At 42.9% G+C, this 24,011-nt stretch overlaps 1 protein-coding gene across 3 annotated transcripts in view; it reads right to left on the reverse strand.

The window, feature by feature from the left end:
- FREM3 (FRAS1 related extracellular matrix 3) overlaps positions 1 to 24,011 on the reverse strand; it is a 142,823-nt gene that overhangs the window by 54,151 nt on the left and 64,661 nt on the right. For all 3 annotated transcript variants that reach the window (XM_084627540.1, XM_084627539.1, XM_084627541.1), the window contains exons 6-7: positions 19,180 to 19,431; positions 2,053 to 2,202 (exon numbers count right to left, since the gene is read on the reverse strand). In XM_084627540.1, coding sequence (XP_084483666.1) covers positions 2,053 to 2,202; positions 19,180 to 19,431 — 402 coding nt within the window. The remainder of the gene's footprint in view (positions 1 to 2,052; positions 2,203 to 19,179; positions 19,432 to 24,011) is intronic.

Consider the following 24,011-nt stretch of genomic DNA (forward strand, 5'->3'; position numbering starts at 1 on the left):
AATCCCTTTATTCAGAGGTGAAAGTAAGCCGGTCTGGTCCGGTACAGCGTACTGGCAAGAGCCAGTACGCCGTGCAGGACCAGACTGGCTTCCCCAGGCTGGCGCTTTAAAGGGCCCTGGGCTCCCTACAGCGGCCAGAGCCCTGGGCCCTTTAAAGAGCCGCCTGAACCCCGCTGCTGGAGCCCCTGGGGTAGCGGCGGCAGGGCTCAGGCGGCTCTTTAAAGGGCCCAGGGCTCCGGCTGCTGTGTGGAGCCCCGGGCCCTTTAAAGCATCCCCGAGGCTCCCCGCAGCGGCTGGAGGCCCCGGACCGTTTAAAGCTCCCTCCGAGCCCCACTGCCGGAGCCCTGGGGTAGCAGCGGCAGGGCTCTGGTGGTAATTTAAAGGGGCAGGGGCTCCGGCTGCTGCGGGGAGCCCCGGGCCCTTTAAAGCACCCCCCCGAACCTCTGGGGCTCCCCACAGAGGCCGGAGCCCCTGAGCCCTTTAAAGTGCCACCTGCGCCCCGCTGCCGGAGCCCCGGGGTGGCGGCGGCAGGGCTCCAGCGGCGATTTAAAGGGCCTGGAGCTATGCTGCGGCAGCAGCGGCCACAGCCCGGGGCCCTTTAAATCGCCCCTGAGCCCTGGGGCTTCCAGCTGCCTCTGCAGCTGGTAGCTCCGGGGGTGATTTAAAGGCCCCGGGGCTCCCAGTTGCAGCTGGAGCCCTGGGGCCTTTAAATGTTGATTTAAGGGCCCCGCCTCTTCCGGTCGAGGCCACGCCCCCTGCTCAGGACTCCGGAGTACTGGTAAGTCCTTTAAGTTACTTTCACCCCTGCCTTTACTACTTGTTATTTTGGCAACAGCTCTGACCATTTATCACACACTTATTAAAAAAAAGAAAAGACTGCTTTCAACTTGATTAATGGGAAGGTCACTGAAGCATTATTTGTCTTTTGCCAGCAGATCACCAATGAGGAGGAATGAATGATCCTTAATAAATGCTGTTTGCTTCCCAATACCTAGCAGTTACCACAACTGCTCTTTATGTTGCTGGCTGCTTAATTAAATTCAAACAAACAGCATCCCAGCAAAACTCCATCCTACCCAAATGCTCCCAAAATCCCTCATAAAGAGATTGTCTTTGCAACCTGGCTGAGAGATGAGCTATTTTGCAGATGCAGTCAACAGGTCTGGGCTACTTTGAATCAAAGTAAGGAAGGGAAGGTTCCAGGGCTCTCATGGAAAATGCAATGCCAGCAGTTTCCTCTCTAATAACTGAGGGAGATTCAGCTTGTATACCCTCTTTCCCTGCAGCTGGGGCAATATTAAATGGGAAAAGAGGTAGTCTCTAAGGTAGACCAATCCCAACCCAGTTAGGGCTTTCTAGATTAAAAAAATAATTACACCTTGAATTCCACTCATGAACCAACAGACAGCCAGCACAGATCACAGAGCACTGGTGACATGTGATCCTGGTGAAATACACCACTTAAAGAGTGGACATTGGCATTCTGCCCCAAGCAGAGCGTATTGCAGTAATCTTATTACGAGGTGACAAAGACATCGATAACAGCAGTGAGGTCTGCATCCCATAGAAGAGGTCATAAACTCTTTATTAGATGCAGCAGGAATAAAGCCATCCTGGCCACTGTATCTTATGATCATCTAAAGCAACTGGAGGCCTAACAACGCCCCTAAGTTGCAAACTCAGGTGACCAACGGCAGAGCAACATACTCAAAGGGGACAGTATTGTCTGTGCCATCTGTTCTAGTTGCTTCCCTCAGCCTATCCTCATCACTTTGGTCTTGTGTGGATTGAGCTATAATCAACTTATTAACATTCATGCCCCAGACTCTACCAGATGTTGGTGAATGAAATCATCTGCACTGTCTGAGTCAGACATAAGACTGGGTATCATCTGCCTGCCGAAAGCACCAGATTGCGCACTTCAATAACTCTGCAAAAAGCCTCACACACACATTGAATCAGAGGAGTGTCAGAATGAACCCTGATAGCACCCCACGTGAGTACAGATCAGAAAGCAATCTGAACAACATTTTTTATTTGAAAGCAACTCACCCTTCGCTGATACTGGCTCCGTTTTCCTGGAACGTGCAGTAACGGAGGCCGGTTTGGAGAGATCTGTTCCAGTTCTCCAGACACGAACTTCAACGTAACCAGCACTTTCATCCACCCGATATTCAGTGTCGCCGAAGTATAAAGCAGGTTCTAAACAGAGAGAGAGAGAAAAAGGGGAACAGAATGGAGACAAAGGTAAATTTTCCAAAAAGCCTCATTTGTGCACGTGTAAATATGGGGACATGAACCTGCACTCTGCAGGTGCACACAGCTGGCCACCTTCTACCACCTGTACTCCCTCTTTCAATGCTCTTAACACCTGCGAGGAAACAAGTGTCAGAAACTGCACCTGCAAAGCCCATTGATACCAATGGAGTTTGCAAGTATAAATTCCGACACTTGTGAGCTCACAGGTATTAAATAACTGAACATGAGCATGCAGGTGCTAGAGTGTGTGCAGAAGCATGTATGTACATTTTTGTCCTCACAAGTGGAGGGCATGCTTTGAAAATGTGCTTTTAAGAGTGAGAAAGTATTACATTTCCTTAAGGTTTCTGTTTTTCCCCTCTGTAACTAGAGTAGGTCAGTTTAAGAACCTCAGTATTCATTCTAGCAGGTTAGAATAGAATCATAGAATATCAGGGTTGGAAGGGACCTCAGGAGGTCATCTAGTCTAACCCCCTGCTCAAAGCAGGACCAATCCCCAATTAAATCATCCCAGCCAGGGCTTTGTCAAGCCTGACCTTAAAAACTTCTAAGGAAGGAGATTCTACCACCTCTCTAGGTAACGCATTCCAGTGTTTCACCACCCTCCTAGTGAAAAAGTTTTTCCTAATATCCAACCTAAACCTCCCCCACTGCAACTTGAGACCATTACTCCTTGTCCTGTCCTCTTCTACCACTGAAAATAGTCTAGAACCATCCTCTCTGGAACCACCTCTCAGGTAGTTGAAAGCAGCTATCAAATCCCCCCTCATTCTTCTCTTCTGCAGACTAAACAATCCCAGTTCCCTCAGCCTCTCCTCATAAGTCATGTGTTCCAGACCCCTAATCATTTTTGTTGCCCTTCGCTGGACTCTCTCCAATTTATCCACATTCTTCTTGTAGTGTGGGGCCCAAAACTGGACACAGTACTCCAGATGAGGCCTCACCAATGTCGAATAGAGGGGGACGATCATGTCCCTCGATCTGCTCGCTATGCCCCTACTTATACATCCCAAAATGCCATTGGCCTTCTTGGCAACAAGGACACACTGCTGACTTATATCCAGCTTCTCGTCCACTGTCACCCCTAGGTCCTTTTTCGCAGAACTGCTGCCTAGCCATTCGGTCCCTAGTCTGTAGCTGTGCATTGGGTTCTTCCGTCCTAAGTGCAGGACCCTGCACTTATCCTTATTGAACCTCATCAGATTTCTTTTGGCCCAATCCTCCAATTTGTCTAGGTCCCTCTGTATCCTATCCCTGCCCTCCAGCATATCTACCACTCCTCCCAGTTTAGTATCATCTGCAAATTTGCTGAGAGTGCAATCCACACCATCCTCCAGATCATTTATGAAGATATTGAACAAAACTGGCCCCAGGACCAACCCCTGGGGCACTCCACTTGACACCGGCTGCCAACTAGACATGGAGCCATTGATCACTACCCGTTGAGCCCGACAATCTAGCCAACTTTCTACCCACCTTATAGTGCATTCATCCAGCCCGTACTTCCTTAACTTGCTGACAAGAATACTGTGGGAGACCGTGTCAAAAGCTTTGCTAAAGTCAAGAAACAATACATCCACTGCTTTCCCTTCATCCACAGAACCAGTAATCTCATCATAGAAGGCGATTAGATTAGTCAGGCATGACCTTCCCTTGGTGAATCCATGCTGACTGTTCCTGATCACTTTTCTCTCATGTAAGTGCTTCAAGATTGATTCTTTGAGGACCTGCTCCATGATTTTTCCGGGGACTGAGGTGAGGCTGACTGGCCTGTAGTTTCCAGGATCCTCCTTCTTCCCTTTTTTAAAGATTGGCACTACATTAGCCTTTTTCCAGTCATCTGGGACTTCCCCCGTTCGCCATGAGTTTTCAAAGATAATGGCCAATGGCTCTGCAATCACAGCTGCCAATTCCTTTAGCACTCTCGGATGCAACTCGTCCGGCTCCATGGACTTGTGCACGTCCAGCTTTTCTAAATAGTCCCGAACCACCTCTTTCTCCACAGAGGGCTGGCCATCTATTCCCCATGTTGTGATGCCCAGCGCAGCAGTCTGGGAGCTGACCTTGTTAGTGAAGACAGAGGCAAAAAAAGCATTGAGTACATTAGCTTTTTCCACATCCTCCGTCACTAGGTTGCCTCCCTCATTCATTAAGGGGCCCACACTTTCCTTGGCTTTCTTCTTGTTGCCAACATACCTGAAGAAACCTTTCTTGTTACTCTTGACATCTCTTGCTAGCTGCAGCTCCAGGTGCGATTTGGCCCTCCTGATTTCATTCCTACATGCCCGAGCAATATTTTTATACTCTTCCCTGGTCATATGTCCAACCTTCCACTTCTTGTAAGCTTCTTTTTTATGTTTAAGATCCGCTAGGATTTCACCGTTAAGCCAAGCTGGTCACCTGCCATATTTACTATTCTTTCGACTCATCGGGATGGTTTGTCCCTGTAACCTCAACAGGGATTCTTTGAAATACAGCCAGCTCTCCTGGACTCCTTTCCCCTTCATGTTAGTCCCCCAGGGGATCCTACCCATCGTTCACTGAGCGAGTCGAAGTCTGCTTTCCTGAAGTCCAGGGTCCTGCTGCTTACCTTTCTTCCCTGTGTCAGGATCCTGAACTCAACCAATTCATGGTCATTGCCTCCCAGATTCCCGTCCACTTTTTCTTCCCCCACTAATTCTTCCCTGTTTGTGAGCAGCAGGTCAAGAAAAGCTCCCCCCCTAGTTGGCTCCTCTAGCACTTGCACCAGGAAATTGTCCCGTACGCTTTCCAAAAACTTCCTGGATTGTCTATGCACCGCTGTATTGCTCTCCCAGCAGATATCAGGAAAATTAAAGTCACCCATGAGAACCAGGGCGTGCGATCTAGTAGCTTCTGCGAGCTGCCGGAAGAAAGCCTCATCCACCTCATCCCCCTGGTCCGGTGGTCTGTAGCAGACTCCCACCACTACATCACTCTTGTTGCTCACACTTCTAAACTTAATCCAGAGACACTCAGGTTTTTCTGCAGTTTCGTACCGGAGCTCTGAGCAGTCATACTGCTCCCTTACATAAAGTGCTACTCCCCCACCTTTTCTGCCCTGCCTGTCCTTCCTGAACAGTTTATAACCATCCACGACAGTACTCCAGTCATGTGAGTTATCCCACCAAGTCTCTGTTATTCCAATCATGTCATAATTCCTTGACATCACCAGGACCTCCACTTCTCCCTGCTTGTTTCCAAGGCTTTGTGCATTCATATATAAGCACCTGAGATAACCTGTTGATCGTCCCTCATTCTCAGTATGAGGCAGGAGCCCTCCCCTCACAGACATTCCTGCCTGTGCTTCCTCCCGGTATCCCGCTTTCCCACTTACCTCAGGGCTTTGGTCTCCTTCCCCCGGTGAACCTAGTTTAAAGCCCTCCTCACTAGGTTAGCCAGCCTGCTCGCAAAGATGCTCTTCCCTCTCTTCGTAAGATGGAGCCCGTCTCTGCCCAGCACTCCTCCTTCATGGAATACCATCCCATGGTCAAAGAATCCAAAGCCTTCTCTCCGACACCACCTGGGTAGCCATTCGTTGACTTCCACGATTCAACGGTCCCTACCCAGGCCTTTTCCTTCCACGGAGAGGATGGACGAGAACACCACTTGCGCCTCAAACTCCTTTATCCTTCTTCTCAGAGCCACGTAGTCCGCAGTGATCTGTTCAAGGTCATTCTTGGCAGTATCATTGGTGCCCACGTGGAGAAGCAGGAAGGGGTAGCGATCCGAGGGCTTGATGAGTCTCGGCAGTCTCTCTGTCACATCGCGAATCTTAGCCCCTGGCAAGCAGCAGACTTCTCGGTTTTCCCGGTCAGGGCGGCAGATAGATGACTCAGTTAACTTCACACCAGTCCAAAAACTGTACTATATGTAGACAAGATAGACGTAAAACTGTGGGGGTGACCCTCACAGTATCTTTTCTTTTAACTCAAAAAAAGTAGAAACATATCTGAAACTTACTATATTATACTATATTTTTAAAAAATCTCCCCAAAAATCCCAAGTCAAAGGGATACGTGTGTGGGGGTGGGGGAAGCAAATGGAACTTCAGGTATTAAAAGATCTGTTTTTAATTATTATCAAAGCAAAATTTTGACATGGACATGGCAGTTTAAAACTTAATCTTTCTTCTCTCTCTCCTGCGATCCTTCCCCCCTCCACCCCCCCCATAACAAACTGGCCTTAATTTTTAATGGGGAGGGGACAGAGTCTTAAGATCCAGATCAAGGAAAAGGTCAAAGTTAAAATGGGCTTAAGCAGTCACCCTGTTGTTCAGAGTAAGAGATCAAACATCACAAGACTGTTTCAAACTAGCAGTAATTTAGCAGTTTTTGGCAAATCAGGGTGGCTTGTGGAGGTAAGCAATGTCCTCGGAGTCCCAACCAAAAAGCATGAAGCCTGCACTGGGGGTACTTTGCACTATAGGAAAGTATAACACTACATACAGTTTTCAGAGTAACAGCCGTGTTAGTCTGTATTCGCAAAAAGAAAAGGAGTACTTGTGGCACCTTAGAGACTAACCAATTTATTTGAGCATGAGCTTTCGTGAGCTACAGCTCACTTCATCGGATGCATACCGTGGAAACTGCAGCAGACTTTATATATACACAGAGAATATGAAACAATACCTCCTCCCACCCCACTGTCCTGCTGGTAATAGCTTATCTAAAGTGATCATCAGGTGGGCCATTTCCAGCACAAATCCAGGTTTTCTCACCCTCCACCCCCCACACAAATTCACTCTCCTGCTGGTGACAGCCCATCCAAAGTGACAACTCTTTACACAATGTGCATGATAATCAAGTTGGGCCATTTCCTGCACAAATCCAGGTTTTCTCACATCCCCCCCACCCCCATACACAGTGTCTCCTAACCTCTATTCACAGCTTCAGCTACTTCTGTCATCTAAACAATAGCTGTCTTTATATTATGACATGTATTATCTGAAATCAGGGTTACTACAGCTTGACAAGTTTTTCCCATGCTACATATTATTACTGGTATGTATTAATGCCTAGTATAGGGAACACCTGTAATATCCAGGTAATACGATCTGTTTTCACATGGAAACCGGTACCTTTTTAATGGTAACCACTTTAGTGGCATGAAAATTTAGATGCCAGTTTAATACTTTGCACTTATATAGTACCTCTCAGAGGAAAGCTGCGTAAGTGCCATTAACTTCACTGAATAGCGGGGGAAACTGAGGCACAGAGGGGCTAAAGCCCAAATTCCCATAAATGGCCAGTAATGCAGGGTGGCTTGGTCTTCGGCACCCAGATGGTGATAACTAGGGCCTGATTTTCAGAGGTGCTGAGCCTGCACAGCTCCCAGTGAATTTAGTTGTGGGTGCTTAGCACCTTTGAAAATCAGGTCCTAGTCTAGCATGTTGGGCTCCCAAAAATGAAGCCACTTCAAAGTAATACCCAAATTTTCAAAAATGGTTACAAGTGACTTGTCCAATTCTGGACAGGGAGTCAGTGGCAGAGCCAGGAAAAGAATGTAGCTGTGTCTTTCGAGAATGGGAGCAGCATCTTTCAACTAACCCTTGCCACAGGCAGTATCTGCCACCCACCCACAGAGAGAGAGAGAGAGAGAGAGAGAGAGAGAGAGAGAGAAATCAAATAACCATCTGGCCTACGTCCAAACATTTGCCACCCAAGCTGTCAGACATCTTTAGGTACTTGCAGGAATTGTGTCGAATCACTGAACTGTGAACTCCTGTGTTACTTTACTAACCGACAGGTTTCAGAGTAGCAGTCATGTTAGTCTGTATCTGCAAAAAGAAAAGGAGTACTTGTGGCACCTTAGAGACTAACAAATTTATTTGAGCAGTCTCTAAGGTGCCACAAGTCCTCCTTTTCTTTTTGCTGAGTAAAACCTAATAATCACAAGAGACTCTCGGTTGCTGAAGAGGAGTCAGGGAACCTGGCACGTATTATTAAGGAAGGTACAAGTGTTCCAACTGAGGCTTCATGCATATTTACTTCCAGCCTTTTGACAGATTAGATTTAAATAAACAAAAATAAATTCTTCCTCAACAGACTGTGTAGTAGTAAGACTACCAAAATATAGACATTTTGGTATGGAGAAATCCAAGGAGAGATTTCGGTATGAAACCAGGGGCTTTTGTTTACAACAGTAAAGGCAGTAATCACTTCGCTTTTTCCCTTCAGAAATGTGCAGACTTCCGTAGCTTTCAAAACAGAAGTTTTTGGTGCTCTGCTGGATCACATTTCGGGCACTGTGGTGACCATAATTACTACTCCATAGAACACTCCCCCACACCCCCGGAATCAGAATCTGACCCATTGACTCTGAATGGACAGGGAATAAACATTTTTTCTAAAGCACAATATAAATAGTTTATCTCAACTGTAATCATTCTAATTGTTTGGGGAGCGCAATTTTACAGAAATTGTGATTTTACTGATCTTGTTCACAAAGTACACTTGTCATTGTGCAATGTATTATAGTCCCTAGAACAGTGGTTCTCAGCTGTGGTCCACCGCTTGTTCAGGGAAAGCCCCTGGCGGGCTGGGCCGGTTTGTTTACCTGCCGCGTCTGCAGGTTTGGCCGATCACGGCTCCCACTGGCCGCTGTTCGCTGCTCCAGGCCAATGAGGGCTGTGGGAAGGACGGCCAGCACATCCCTCGGCCCATGCCGCTTCCTGCAGCCCCCATTGGCCTGAAGCGGTGAACCATGGCCAGTAGGAGCCGCGATCGGCCAAATCTGCGGACACGGCAGGTAAACAAATCAGCCTGGCCTGCCAGGGGCTTTCCCTGAACAAGCGGTGGACCACAGTTGAGAACCACTGTTCTAGGGACTATAATATATTGCACAATGACAAGTATACTTTGTGAACAAGATCAGTAAAATCACAATTTCTGTAAAATTGCGCTCCCCAAACAATTAGAATGATTACAGTTGAGATAAACTATTTATATTGTGCTTTTGAAAAAATGTTTGAGAACCACTGCCCTAGAAGGATAGCTAATAAGCTGTGCAATTTCTCTTCCCTTCTCTTCTCGCCACAAAAAGAGATTGCCCCAGATACTGGACTTAGTTGAAATTAGCCTGGTTCATTTGCTCTATTGACATAGAAATTGGCTTTCAAATACCATATGTCCACTTTCTAACACGTGGCTTAACAGGTTTTGAAGTATGAATGGTAAATTCCTTTAAAATTTCAAGAGATCAAGCAATTTAACTTTCTTGCAGTCCAGGATAATTGTCTTGAGCTCAACCTTCATATGTCAGGCTCAGTGGTGCAAGTAGAAATAATTTCTTGCCGGTATGCTGCACTCATGGGAGGGACACAAATGGGGAGCATGTGACCTCCCCACATGACCCCCCCCATGCGACTCCTTCCCACACGGCCCCCAGCCCAGGGCCCCCACACTCTCCCCATCCACTCCCCATGATCCACATCCATCCCACGTTACCGGGGGGGCTCAGTCCTCCTCCAGCTGTGCTGGAGACTTCTGCTGTGCAGACCCCAGGCAGGAGGACTCAAGAGACACAGCTGCGTGGAAGGGCTGGGGGCTGGGCTGGGGGCAGTACAGCCGCGCCAAAGTTGCTGCTGGCATGGGGCTGCCCAGCAGCCCCATGTTCTGCTCCTTTCGCAGGGCTCTCCCAGGAACCGCAGTAGCAAAATGAGCAGAATGTGCGGCTCCTCCAGTGGGGCTGTTGTTCCACCCTCTCTCCCAGCCCTGTCCTCCGGCAGGGCTGCTGTACAGACCCCAGGCAGGAGGACTCAGGAGAGCCAGCTGGTGGAGGGCTGGGTCTGGGCTCCTCCTGTGTCTTTCTGGTATGCTGTACCAGCTATAAATATCTTACTGGTACAGAGTACCGTATCAACCTACTTGCACCACTGGTCAGGCTCCTTAACTAAGAGAAGAGTAGCATTTTCTTTTAATCCACATGTGTCTACAAATACATGTACTGCAAACTCATTACAACTTAAGGGATCAACACTGCTTCCATTGAAAATGAGCCTATAGTTTGGAAATGGGACAATGAAAATTTGATGATCCGGTTACTGCATTGTTCTTCCTCCCCTGATGCTTTCTACTGTTTGTCATTCCCATTGTAAAACCTTGTCTTAAACTGGATTGTAAGTTTTTTGGGACTGGCGCATACTGTCTAATGTATGTCTATTGCCTAGTGCAATCAGAAAATGATCTAGATTGGGACTTCTGAGCCTAAGTCTAACAACAATGAAAAACAAAAATACGTATTAAAACACTGTTCTTAATTTCTAATATTTGTGGTTACTGTAAGTTTCTAACTATGTACTTCTCATAATTCAAATGAATTTGTTTTTCATGCAATCACAATATGTCTCAAGAGAATAGTTCCTTGTGTTTATGTACATACTGTGTGTCCTTAGACCAGACTTGGAATTTTAGCATTATCAGTATTAGATCAGTTATTTTAATCTAGATACACTTATTCTCCTAGAAGTAGCAGCCATATAAACAATTAGTCAGTAGACTATGAATCAGACATGACCTTAAGGAACATGACACTTGTCATGCCTCAATTATTACAGGGCTTTAATCGCTTGTCTCTGAAACATAATCCACTCTTACTATGTGGACCTAAACGTACAGCCAGTACCCTCTATAAAGCTGATCTTAAAAATAATTGGAGAGGAACAGAAGCCTATCTAACATATGCCTTCTTCTGTCTTGATAACAGATAATCAATACACAGGGAGTAGATTCCCAACTGAGTTAAAGCCACATGCTTTTTGTAAAATTATAACTGTGAAGCCAAACCAAAACAGTAACAAATCAAAGCCAATGAGTTAGATCACGGATCGGCAGCTTGCAGCAGGAGGACTGCATCTACTCTATCAGATCATTTTATTTGGCCTGCTGTTAGGGTCGCCCCTAGAATGTAATTATTTATTTTAAGATTGAGCCAAGGCACTGAGAGAATCAGTCTTTTAGTACAGCTGCTCCTGACTCATACTGCTTGGCTTGGCTGCCTTCCCGTCAACACAGGCTCCAACTCCACCTCATGCCATCCAGGTCCAGTGATTGCCTCCCCACTGGCTGATTGGCTCTCAGCTCCCAAACAATCAGGTTCTGGCCAGGCCCCACCTAGCAGTGTTGTTACAACCTTAAAGCTGCCCATCCATGAGTTAGATTACAATCTCAGTGACGCTGAGGTAATCCAGAGCAACCCTATGGAAGAAAATGGTCTCATGGAGGTCACACACTTCCCTATGGTTGGTGAGAAAGCCAGTGCAAATCAGATCCCATGTTACATCAGTGGTACTTACAAATCCTGAAGAATCTGGTTCGTTAAATCACCATAAGATGTAGCTAACTCTGGCCTGGGGAAATTGCTGCTGAGGCAATGCTTTCAGTGATGACACTTATTATAAAGACAAAGAAGCAGGGCACCACACAGTATAGGAACGGGAAAGACCAATGAGCCTAAGCTGTTCTATCATTTTAACATTCATACATTGCCAGTGTACTGAAGTCACTAGCTCTCAGCTCAGATCGGCAAACAGCACCTACAGCCCATAGTGCCCATAAATCCAGTGGGAGTTATGATCTACTGTGTTTGCTTACAACAAAGTATGCTGTGGTTCTACCTTAGAGCTACAGGGCCAGATTTTGGCCTTTTTGCACTGCTCTGATGCACAAAGCGTTCATAAACCTATCTGCAATAGACATCTGGAGATCCTCCTTGACACGGGTGGGGCTGTTACCAGAAAACATAATGCAGAGCAGCTCGAGCCTGGTTCAGCGCATGTGATGTCGCCATCTAGTGGCTGTCTGCAGAAACCAACAGTAGTACTTTAGTATAGTAGACAAGGCCCTTCTGATTTGATACCAAAATTGCTAGACTGATCCCTGTTGATGACTTTGGAATCTGTATGAGTAAGAGGCAGTAATTTGTTAGCTGTCAAATAAAATCAGTGTAACTCTAACAGATGAATTAAGAAAGTATGTTGGTCTTAAAACTCTACAACAAGCCATTTGACTCTGGGATCACGCAGTCCTGAACAATTCCCCAAGAAATAGACAGTATAGCATTTTTCTCTTATCCAGGATTTAGTCTGTGTGGCCTTGCCATATAATCCCTGTTATGGTACATTCCCCATTTACCAGGGAAGGTTATGCTAATTCTTATGGGAGAATAGAAGGAAACTCTACCTTTCTTGTTTGTCCCCAATGACGTGATCAAAGAAATTCCCCTAGTTTTAATGACCAAGATTTTTTTGTAAAAATTCTTTGCATTCAGAGGACATGTGCTAGTATGTCCCCTAAAATGCCTGGGTAGAATTTTCTATAGAGGTAACTCAATTTACAAAGATAAACATATCATTTGGATTTTAAACAGCTGATATTAAGTCAAAGAGGGTGGAGGGATCCCAGCCAAAGTAGTTTATCTTGAAATGCAGCAGATTAATAAAGAAAGCAACTCTAACAAAGGAGGTCATGCAAGTTTTTATCCTCTTCTTTCCTATCCCTTTCCATTCCTGCCAATGAAGAAACTATCAGTTTAATTACTAACCACTTGATTACATGAAGTAGAATGGCTTCTAAGCTAACTAATAATCTTTACTGATGGCCATGAATTGCCATAAACGAACCATTCATTCAAAATCCATATCCTAGTTTTCAAAAAGGCCTATAAAGTGTTTGCTCAGCGCAGACAACCTGGCATTCTCTTAACTATCGAAAAAACAAAGTTATGGTCCTGAAACCTTCTCTGTTTGTGATGCTACTCAGGCACTGCCAAAGAGCTGATGAAGATTTCTGCTTACTTATAAAATTATAAATTGTTTGCACCTCTTTCTTCAAAGCTCATTACTGAACAACTAGTTCCTTTTTTCAGTTACACACAGTCAGACAGCATGTTGCCACATAATATGAAAAAGATATAGAACCTAGAGTTTACTAGGATATGATCAAGGGCCCATTACAAAACCCCCATTGTCTACTTGTATGTAGAGAACCTAGATCAAAGGACTGGCATTTTGTCTTGACTACCTGTTTCTGCTACTTCTTTTTTCTTTAATATTTGAACAAACAGTTTCCTTTACTTAAATGCTACCTGTGATGTTACTGGTATGTGGAGTACTAATTAGCTTTAGATATGCTTATGCTTTAAATCTTTTCATCTGTTGAGTTAAATCAAACTGGTGCCTATGGAGGCTTTACATGAGTCCTGAGACCGAATTTTGAGTTTTCTCTGGGTATTTATAACACATAAAAGATGTCAATTAGGGTGACCAGATGTCCCATTTTTAAAGGGACAGCCCCGTTTTTTGGGACTTTTTCTTATACAGGAGCCTATTACCCCCCCACCCCCGTCCCGTTTTTTTCACAATTGCCATCTGGTCACCCTAATGTCAATACAGGTACAGAGTAGCATAATGAAGGCCCCGATCCTGCAACAACACTAGCAGGCAGAGCCCTGCATCTGTGTAGAGCCCCATTGACTTCATCTGCACATGCTGTTGCAGGATTGGGGCCTAGGAGAAGTGACAGAAAAGTCTAGTAGAAATATTATTTCAATAAACAATTACAGGATGTCTCATTATAAAGCTCTTCATTTTAAGGAACCACTTGATATATGCCTCTCAACTCCATTCAAATCCATTTCAAGCTCTTTTTAACATTCACTCCATTATAACATGAAAAATATATATGTATCCCAAGTAAAGATGGGTCAAAACTAGAACCTCAGATCTGAAACCCTTCAGAGTCTGAAGGAGAGCATGATTGCATATGAAACAGCTCCTGTGATGGTGGTCCCATGTCAGAACCAAAACCTGAAGGGGCCAATGTTTGGAAGCAGCCAAAAATTCCACAAGATTTTGGCTCAAGATAGTGAAAAATCTCATGGAATCTGGTGATCTCACAAGATTTTTGAGACTGGGCAGAAATCTCATTAGAGCTACTTGCAAGATACTAGTGCTGTCTCGTACCTACCCTAACCATAACATGGATCTGTGACTGAACACCATCTCTTTACCTTTTCTCTAGCCCCAATACTAGACTTACAGAAAGGGAATAAGGACTCAAATCATTGCACTGGTGCTTGAACGGCTGACATTTACCTCAGCTACACCATCTTTACTGTTAGAACAGATTTTCTGTAAGACATTGTTTAATTTGTTAAAGGTGCCATATAAATATTTAAATAACACTAATGAGGTAATAAAACTTTCTGCAAACACCTGCAATTTTTACTGCTAACATTTGAATTCACTTTCTTTCTGTTGTAAGGAGAAAGCTTAGATTGGTTACCACATGTGGCTCTGTGACTCTCACTGATGTGTTGGAGCTTTAGAAATGCTTATGTCGATCGGCCCCTTAGTTCAAGGCTCTAGTGATCAAATATATAACTTAGCGCTGACACGTTTGATAATGGACTATCCGATAACCCAAACCTGTTCCATTAAGCATTTTGAGAAGTGTAAAGCAACAGACACAGGAAATAAAACCCAACACTTTGTCTCTTTACTTTCAGGAATTCTCTGGAAAGAAATCTTTTAAACCAAATCTTAAAAAATAAAATAAAATAAAATAAAATAAATTCTTTGGGCTTGATCGTGCACAGTGCAGTTACTGAGTGTTGTGCATATAAGTGCACGGTAAAAAATGATTATTGGTACAGGTAGCGCATGGGGAGCCTGATGCAGCATTAGTGAGAGAAGTGCAGTGTGGCTGCCAAGTTGCGCATGACTATTAAAGCGTAGGGGGAGAAGGCCTTGCTAAGTTTCTTATTAGAATGATAAGGATCATGCTTCTACCTACATAGCCCCTCTAAGGGTCTGATCCTACTCTCATTGAAACCAATGGCAAAATTCCCAGTGACTTCAATAGTACCAGATCAACCCCATACAGGCTGATATTATGCACTCATCTGAGTGCTCAAGTCTGTCTTCTCAGACACATCTGTTCTCTACTCACATCTCACCCCATTTGTACCCTGTGCACTTGCAGCTAAAGGGCTTTCAGAGCGGAGACTGTACCGTTCAGCGTGGAGGACTATGGCTAGTACTACCCCTTAATCTTATCTGCCCCCAAGTGCAATCTCCACTCAGACTTGTGCTGTAGTGCAGCAACCTTCTGCACCATGCAACCACTTAACGGCATCTTTTTTTGTAAAATCAAATGCTTTTATACACAGAGGTGCCTCTATTTGAGCCAACTATGGACTGTTTTTGGCTTAGCTCATGCTCCCCAACACTGACCATTTCTTCTAGGAGTGCAGTAAGCGGGAATGTTATCAAATGGATAATTTCATGCACTGGATCTTTCCCTTCAATACCATGTTTATAAGCTGCTGCTGAAGGCTTACATCCTAACTCTGGAGTAACAAATGGAAATACCTATAAAAGGGGTCAGCTTGTATACTAGAGCTCCCAGAACACAATTTACCTTACTGAGGCCACAACAAGGGTTTGTTGGGTTTTTTTTTTTTTGATATTGTACTGTAGCAGGACAACTGTTTTGAATTTAAAAGGCCACAAGCCTAAAATGCATTTCAAGTTTTGGGTTCAGTTACTGCAAAACATTTTGTCTGACTGTGGGCCTGATCCTCCACTGCCTTGCACTTTGGGTAGTCATTTACATCTGCACAAAGTGAGGGCATTGTGGCTATGGAACGGTCTCAATCAAAACAGGAACCATTCACACGCACTTTTCAGAGGTATAAATCATCACACAAGGTAAAAAGCAGTGGAGAAGCAGGCACCATGATAGCAACTTTACCACTCGCGCCAGAGTCCACTTTCATTTGTTTTTGTCAGACCCTCTCATTTGCTCCTTCCATTAGGCTTTGGTGCAGCTCAGAGGACTAATAGAACTGTGGCACAGTACATCTAGTCAGGAGTAATTTGGTCAAAGAACTCTGTGATGAGTTACCAAAGAAATTAAACACATTATTTGGGAGGCTTGGGCATGCTCTTTGTATCTGTGTAGTTTTTGACTTTTAAAAGCTATCATTATTATTCCAGTAGGAAAGAGGCATTTTTCTGGTTTGAGAGTGCCTGCAAATCCCATTAAGCGTAACAATTTGAAATGTTAGTTTGGCCCACGTGTTCTGTTTTGTTGTGTTCTATTTTACAAAAGATGTTTTTTTAAAACAAATGAAGAGATGATCTTGCAAACACTACCAGTGCTTCCTACTATGAGAAGTTCCTGTGACTTTAAAGGGACTACTCGCTGTAGTAAGCATTATGTCCATTTGTTGGATCAGGATTTTGTTCTGTAGGAAAAGGTACTGACTGAAATCCTGACTCCAATGAAGTCAGTGGGAGTTTTGCCATTCAGTGGATCCACAATTTTACCCTTAAACACTGTCTGAAATAATAGGTTGGAGAAGGATGGCTATTAGACAAACTTTATTAACTTGAAACAAACAAAAAGGTAATCTCCCCAAAAGGGAAAAGAAGATAAAAATGTTTTATTTAAAATCATAAAAACGTAATGCTGGAAGGGACCTCAAGAGGTCATCTCATCCATCCCTCCCTTGATGAGGCATGATTAAGTACAACTTAGACTATCCTAAAGAAACAACTGATTTGGAAAAGAGAGTCACATACAATATCTGCAGCAATAAGGATAGCAAAATATATTGCCATAGCTAGCCCACCATAAAAATACAAGAAAACCTAAATATTGATGAAGCTGAGTGGGGTGGCGGGAGGAGGCAATGTGCCATAAATTATAAAGCAATAATATGACATAGGGACAGTACTAATTCCAGGTCCAAAGCTCAAATCAACACCAGCTACCAAAATTTGGGAGACAAAAAGTTGTTCAGCTTCTCATCTCTAGATCCAAAACCACCGCAGTTTTAGATTCCAGATCAGATCCCACAACAGCAGGGGCCTGTTTTCTGGATTCAGTTCAGATTTGGCTCCGGATGACTGAAATCTCATGAAATCATCCAGTCTCAGAAGACTTCAGTTATTTTCGATCAAACTCCTCCAAGGACAATTCACAAGATTTTTGAACCTAAGCCCAAGCCCTAGTTCCATCTGAGATACAAACGTCAAACCACAGCGGAAATGAAATCCAGATTTTGCCTAAATACCACCTCCTCAGACTACTGTTAGCTCTCAAAAACTCCTCTCTTGAAATCTGAAGGGGACATGTTTCACTTTGAAGTCAATGGAACTTAATTATAGTTAAGCATATACTTAAGCTGGACTGAGGCCTTAGAAAGTTCTATGACTAAAAGAGACAAGCAGAATAGCCCGATGCCAAATCAAGGACCCATAAGAGGTATGCTGCAAAACAGTGGCAATTCTCAATTGCACCCTTTGATGGCATTAAGCTTGAGGCAAGCACATAGCACGGGAAGCAGTTTTTAGCTAGAGCTACTAAATGAATTTTTTTTCATGAAGGTAAAAACCTGTTTTTTAAATCTGGAAAAGCTCTTTTCTTTTCATGATGGCTTAATTCCTCCTTTATACTCTCCTCCTGTTCCCAAAATAGGATAAAGAAGCAGCGATGTCACTGTCAGCAGAAATTATAATGGCTTTTAGACAAGCCTCATCTAGTGAAAGACCATTATATTTTCATTAACCGAAATACCTTGGCCAAATTCATCCCTGATTTAACTTCACTAGCTTCAGGAGAATTACACCAGCGACCAACATGACCCATTCTCTTCTTTTCTTCATTTGAGAAAACAACATAGGATCTGTCCACATATCAATTTGCTAGTGTGTCTTGAATAGCTGAATTTCTGCAGGACAGGACAAGAAGGTAGACACAAACAATACTTAATAGTAATGCTTGTTTCTGGATCTTGGTTTTATTAACATCTCTGCTTCATTTAACACAGTGAAATACATTTTTATTGTGGAGCATAGAAAGGTAGGCCCAAAATTCCCATGACTATTGAAAGGAGTGGTAGGCCTTGAGCCTCACTAAAAACACAAATCACTGCTTCAAGAGTTCAATAGATGCCCTACTCCTACACCTGAAACTATGGAGTGTAGTAAGGTGCTGTGGTTAGTTAGTGCACTAGCCTATTACCTCTAAAGCTCAAGGTTCAAATCCTGTTTCTATCACAAGTGAAAAATTGTTTTATAGTCAGAGCCTAAACCCTAAAGACTCTCCTTACAAAATCTCTGCCTAAAACAGCACAATTAGATTCTGATAAAAAAAGGACTGGATTAGCATGGACAGTGAAGATCAGTATTGAAATACATCCAATAAACTATGCAGCTAAAATACATAGCTCTTCCTTTGCTGTCTCTGTACCAATTTTTTTTCTTTCTTTCTCACCATCTCATAAAAACACACAATATCCATATCTTCCCAATAAAGTGATTAAACTAAACATATCAGGGTACAGGGTGTCAAAATAAATGAGCCATTTCCAGCAGCCTACTATCTACTTCTAATCTTCAACTTCACCTAATAATATATAGTAAAATTCTATCCAGGGCATGGTACTTCACAGAGAAAAAAAAGTCTAATGCTAGATATGGATTGCATTCCAAAAACTAGACTAATCCTACATCTGTGCAAAATATTCAAAATAAGCGTAGACTTGTACTTCAGTGATACAATAGCCAGTCTAATCTAATAGATCAATCCTTGGTTAATAAAATTGCAAGTCTACTCCTAGACAAGGAATAAAATTCAGTGTAATCCTGGACTCTTTACTTTAGTGAGAAAATAGCTAGTGTAAGCCCAGATCTATGATTCAGATAACCATTTGATCCTAAACCTACACTTCAATAGAACAAGCAGTTAACTCCTCGGCCTATGCCCTTGTATCATAAAATAGTTTAACCTTAGGCTTTGTGTGATGGAAAAATATGGTGAAAAAAAGGCACCTAGCACTATAAGATCTACAAGAGAAAACCCCTACAGAATAAAATAACTTCTGCCTACTCACCATCCTCTGTGCTAGCCAGGATTACCACTTTGGTGCTAGGAAATTTAGCACCGATTTGCCCACCCATCGGCATGCTCAGCGTGACATTGAAGGTCTCATCTTCCTCATACAAGGAATCATCAATAATGATGATGCGACAGGTTTTCTCTCTCTCATACTTATCAAAGTGGATGATGCTGGTGTGATCTTCAGGACGGGAGATGTAGTCAGAATAGGATAACACAGTGGAGGGATTTGTGCCTGTGGCAGAGCCTACATGGGGGAAGATGAAAGAGGGAAGAGAGAGAGAGAAAATGAATGAAAGGGAATCAGAATCTTGAGGAAAAACCATTCCTTCTGCGCTGAAACACAACAAAAAATGGTTTAAATGTATTTTATGCTGGTACTGAAGTATAAATATGTTAAAAGTAATTACTTAAACACAGGTAAAAATGTGTTGAGTTCTCACAATTAACTGCATAAAGTGTTAATATATTTCATGACTGGAATAATATGCATGGAATAATGGGTAGACACTTGCATTTTTACTCCTATGTGTGTGTTATCACAAGAGTAAAAAAAAAAACTTTTGCTTCTTGAAGTTACTTTTTTTAAGCTATTAAAACACATTTGACACAACAGTGAATGAATGAGTTCCCTTTGAAAAGTAATTTTAAGTCGCAGCATTGCTTTTTAAACTAACATTTATGGGTCAGATCCTGCAGACGTTATTCAAGCACGACTCTGACTTCAATGGACTTGCTCAAGTATAGATTAAGGGAGATTTTGGCCTATAACATATTTAATATTACTTCTGATCTCTGATGTATAGGATACGCAAATACTAGGATGTCAAGAGTGTGTATGCAAAAATTAATATACTGTAATGAAATAAATCAACTATTTCTTTTTGTCCGGGCAGAAAAAGACCATTTCATTTTATCATCAAGTTGAGAAATCACATAGGTGCTCTGCCTGCAAATGGTGCCTGGATTGGACCTCCACACTGTTGAAAGTTGATGATCAGTAGACAAATCTACATCTAGACAAATCTACATCAATCCTTTTGCTCATTAGAACTGCTACATTTTTATTATGAACAAATCCTTTAAGGGCCGATCTTGTATTGCACACCCAGAACGCTCACTGAAGTTTAAGATCATGATCTCAGTCAAACAAACGGTAGGAATTCAGACTCAACTTCCAACTCGCTGTAATTTACTAGGACATAAAAATCACTCTGGCTGACTTAAATATATTTACTTAATCTAAACACTGTGAGCCAAAATTTAAGACTTAGATGCCTGAAGTGAGACAACTAAATCTGTATTAAACACCTTAAATTTGCATTCCTGGCTGATTCTCCAGAGGGTTGAACAAACTCTCATCTTGCAGTGACACCATGGTCCCCAATGTGCAGAACGTGGTCTTTCATGTGTCAGACAGGTACATGTAAGTGAGACTTTCAGAGATAGGAATGCATTAGGATAAAAATAGAAGTGAAGTGGAGGCTGCCACGTTTAGGGCTTTGGATAAAATCCTGTTTTACTTGCAACCAGTTTGCTGGCCAAATAGAACAACATAGAATTAGGGTAACTGATTGCCTATTTGGGTAAAATGGCCAGTATTGCTAAGGCCAGATAGGTTGATAATCCACAGGGATGTAAAGTCCTAAATCACTCAGTGAGATTTTCTGTGCTCCAGCATACCACAAAAGAGTGTGCTGGGGGGGCGGTGCAAGGGGAAATGCTAGTAAACCCTTGCAAATCTCTCGTAAAGGAACAAATGACTTTTGAGTCCTTGACTTTTCTAAAGATTCATGCCAGTCACTGAGGCTTTCTGACTATGACAGCCAAGGTAAGGAGCAAAATGGAAAGAGAAGACTTTAAACAGACTTTCTGAACTAGAAGTTAAAAAGAAAAAAAGGCTACAAAACTGAGAATGAGCTTCCTTTTTTCTGCTCAGGGAGCATGCAGGATGTTGATATCACAGGCTATGATTAGCTGATAGAAGACTTCTTTCCACATGAAAAAGAGTCTCATCAAAATCTCCACATTTCACTGCTCAGACTAAATGCCAGCATCTATCTAAGCTTAGTTTCATTTATTAATGGTCATTGCCTTATCTTTATGAAATCTAGTCCCCTAGTACATTTTATTTTTCATCATCAAATAGTTATCTGGTATATATTACAATAGGCAGCATTTTGCCCTCCTCTGTCATCTTCCTTTTTCAATTTATAGTAAATTCAACAATAATCAGCTCTGACAGACAGATCCAGAGATTTCAGCATCATCCTGAGTGCATTGTTTATGTAGGTAAATTCTGTTGGAAAATTTAAGATTTAAAAACAAAAAACCGTTCTGTGATAAAAGAAAAGGAGGACTTGTGGCACCTTAGAGACTAACCAATTTATTTGAGCATGAGCTTTCGTGAGCTACAGCTACAAATCTAATTCTCAGTACTCTGCCTCTATTTATGAAAGTAATTCCATATGTAGCATCAAATTAGGAATGAGCACAATTCCAGGAAGCTGCAGCTGGAAATCCCTGCACTTTTTAGGAAGCTGGGATCTGGGTCGGCATTCTGCAGCTGTCATCTACTCTTATAGGATATGTCTACATTGCAGCTGGGAACAAGATTCCCTGCCCAAGGAGACAGACTCGCACAAGCTTGGCTTGAGCTAGGATGCTAAAAATAGAAGAGTGGCCTTTCTGGCACTGGGAGAGGCTCAGGCTAGCCACCCGAGCTCGGACCCAGGGGATTGGGTGAGTGTGAGCTAGGATGCTAACCTGAGTGTCTGCTAGTGCTGCAAAGCTCAGACTATTTTTAGTGTGTTAGCTCAAGAGTCTGTCTGCTCAGGTTGGGAGGCACATTCCCAGCTGCAGCGCAGATATACCTGTAATGACCCCCACAAAAATCTGGATCTGAATTTAGGGAAAGTTTGAATCAAAATCTTGATCTGATCTTTGCAGCTCAGGCCCATCTCTTCATAAAATGCCCTCTCTAATGAAGTAGGGTAACAACTCAGTTAAAAAGTATTATGTTTTGAAGTACTGAGAAACACACAATTTGTGGAATGTTCTATGTCCATTACCTATAGAAAAGAAAAGTGGAAACCAATGCCTTTGGTGTGACAATTTTGAAATATAAATTCCTATTAAAGTATCACTTTAGATGATGTTTCATATACAGAAAAAGGATTAGGAATCCATTGCCATGCAGTATGGTCCAAGGTCACTGAAGTCAATGAGACCACTCGTGCCTAAAATTAGGCACACTCTAAAGTACCTTGCTGAATCAGGACCTATATCATCATCAAAGGATATATAGTGAAATGTTTTCAACTAGAAGTTTTGTTGTTTGTATTTCTGCTTCACCTAAATCTACTGTGAAGCTGTTGCTAAAGAAAAGCTGAATGGCATGGTAGAGTTTTGATTATCCCTCTGCTTCACTAGGACAGGAGAAAGGAAAATGCCTATCTGAGTGTAATGAAGGGATTATGACACCGTTCTCCAATCAATCAACTATCTGGCCCCTGTATATATATTTGAGCAAGCTGCCTGAATCTATCTCATTCTTTCTTTTCTTTTTTAAAGAAGCTTCCAAAATGCTGCCTGCCTCTGACTGAGTCTTATTAACCAACCATAACTTCTCAGGATGTTTGAGACATTAACAGTGGTGAGGAATAGAGGTTTTACTATATTCTGTGGAAAGGGTCCATGTCATTGGCTTCTCCCCTGCAAACTGATGTATTCTTCCCCTTCATGGAGGTAAAACTACTTTCTCCCTTCATTAGGAAGCTGATCCAATGATAAAGAGCTTCTCCATCAATGAAAAACTGTTTATCTTTAAAAAAAGCAAATGTGTAAAGAAAGAAATTTATACAAAGGTAGTGGCTGATTTTTTTTCAATAAAAGAAACAGCATAAAAGTATGTGTCTGACAACTGGGGGAACCCCTACCCCACAAAGATTTAGACAAACAGATACAATCTGTGTGGCATATACTGCCTATAAATGTCTTACTAACACTGAGAATAACTCTCCAGATCATGAAATAATTTCTCCTCAACACATCATATGCCTTTGCTTTTTGACCATCTAGCTGAGGTCACCGGGACAGTGATTTCATTTTCTTTTCAGCGTCCATCCAAACTCATGGTGTTCAATTAGCTTCCTTCATATGCTTAGCACAACATGCAGGGGTAAAATTTGTCAGTTTTTGTCCTTCCACACTGCAGAAGAGAAAATTCTCACTCCAGTAATCAAATAAAGGGCCAAACTGCATCTTTCCCTCACACGGAAAACCCATGAGAGGCTTAGGGGGGCCAAAACACTTAGTAAGGTTCTCCTCACAGAAGCTTTTCCCCTTGAGTGAAAGAAATTTGGGGGTTCATGGAGGATAGAAGTATGTTGTCTGAATCCCAGATTCCCTGGATCCATGGAGAAGGAAACCCCCAGTCTTGTGGAATCCTAGTTTGTGTTTGTCTTCTGCCTCTCCAATGCAACATGGCTCCCAGAAGCCATATTATTGTAAAGTAATAGTGTGCAACACTGGATCTGATCCTCTGAGGTGCAGAGTGTCCTTAACTCTGCTAGGAGCAAAGTTGCTGGGTATCTTCCAGGATCAGGCTGACAGATTGTACAAGCTTGGATAAAACAGTTCTGATCTCCCTCTTTCATGTAGTCTACATACATTGAGTCACTAAAAGAATATTGCATTTTCCAATATAAAGAGGAGTTGCGAGAACTACACCTATGCAGTAAATATGAATCACCATATCTGCATGTGAAAATGTGTCAGTGACTGAAGCGTGGACAGTCCTGCCTAATCCTTGGAGCAACAGTGCTG

This window comes from Lepidochelys olivacea (genome assembly GCF_965140295.1).
Source record: "Lepidochelys olivacea isolate rLepOli2 genome assembly, chromosome: 4".
NCBI lineage: Eukaryota > Metazoa > Chordata > Testudines > Cheloniidae > Lepidochelys > Lepidochelys olivacea.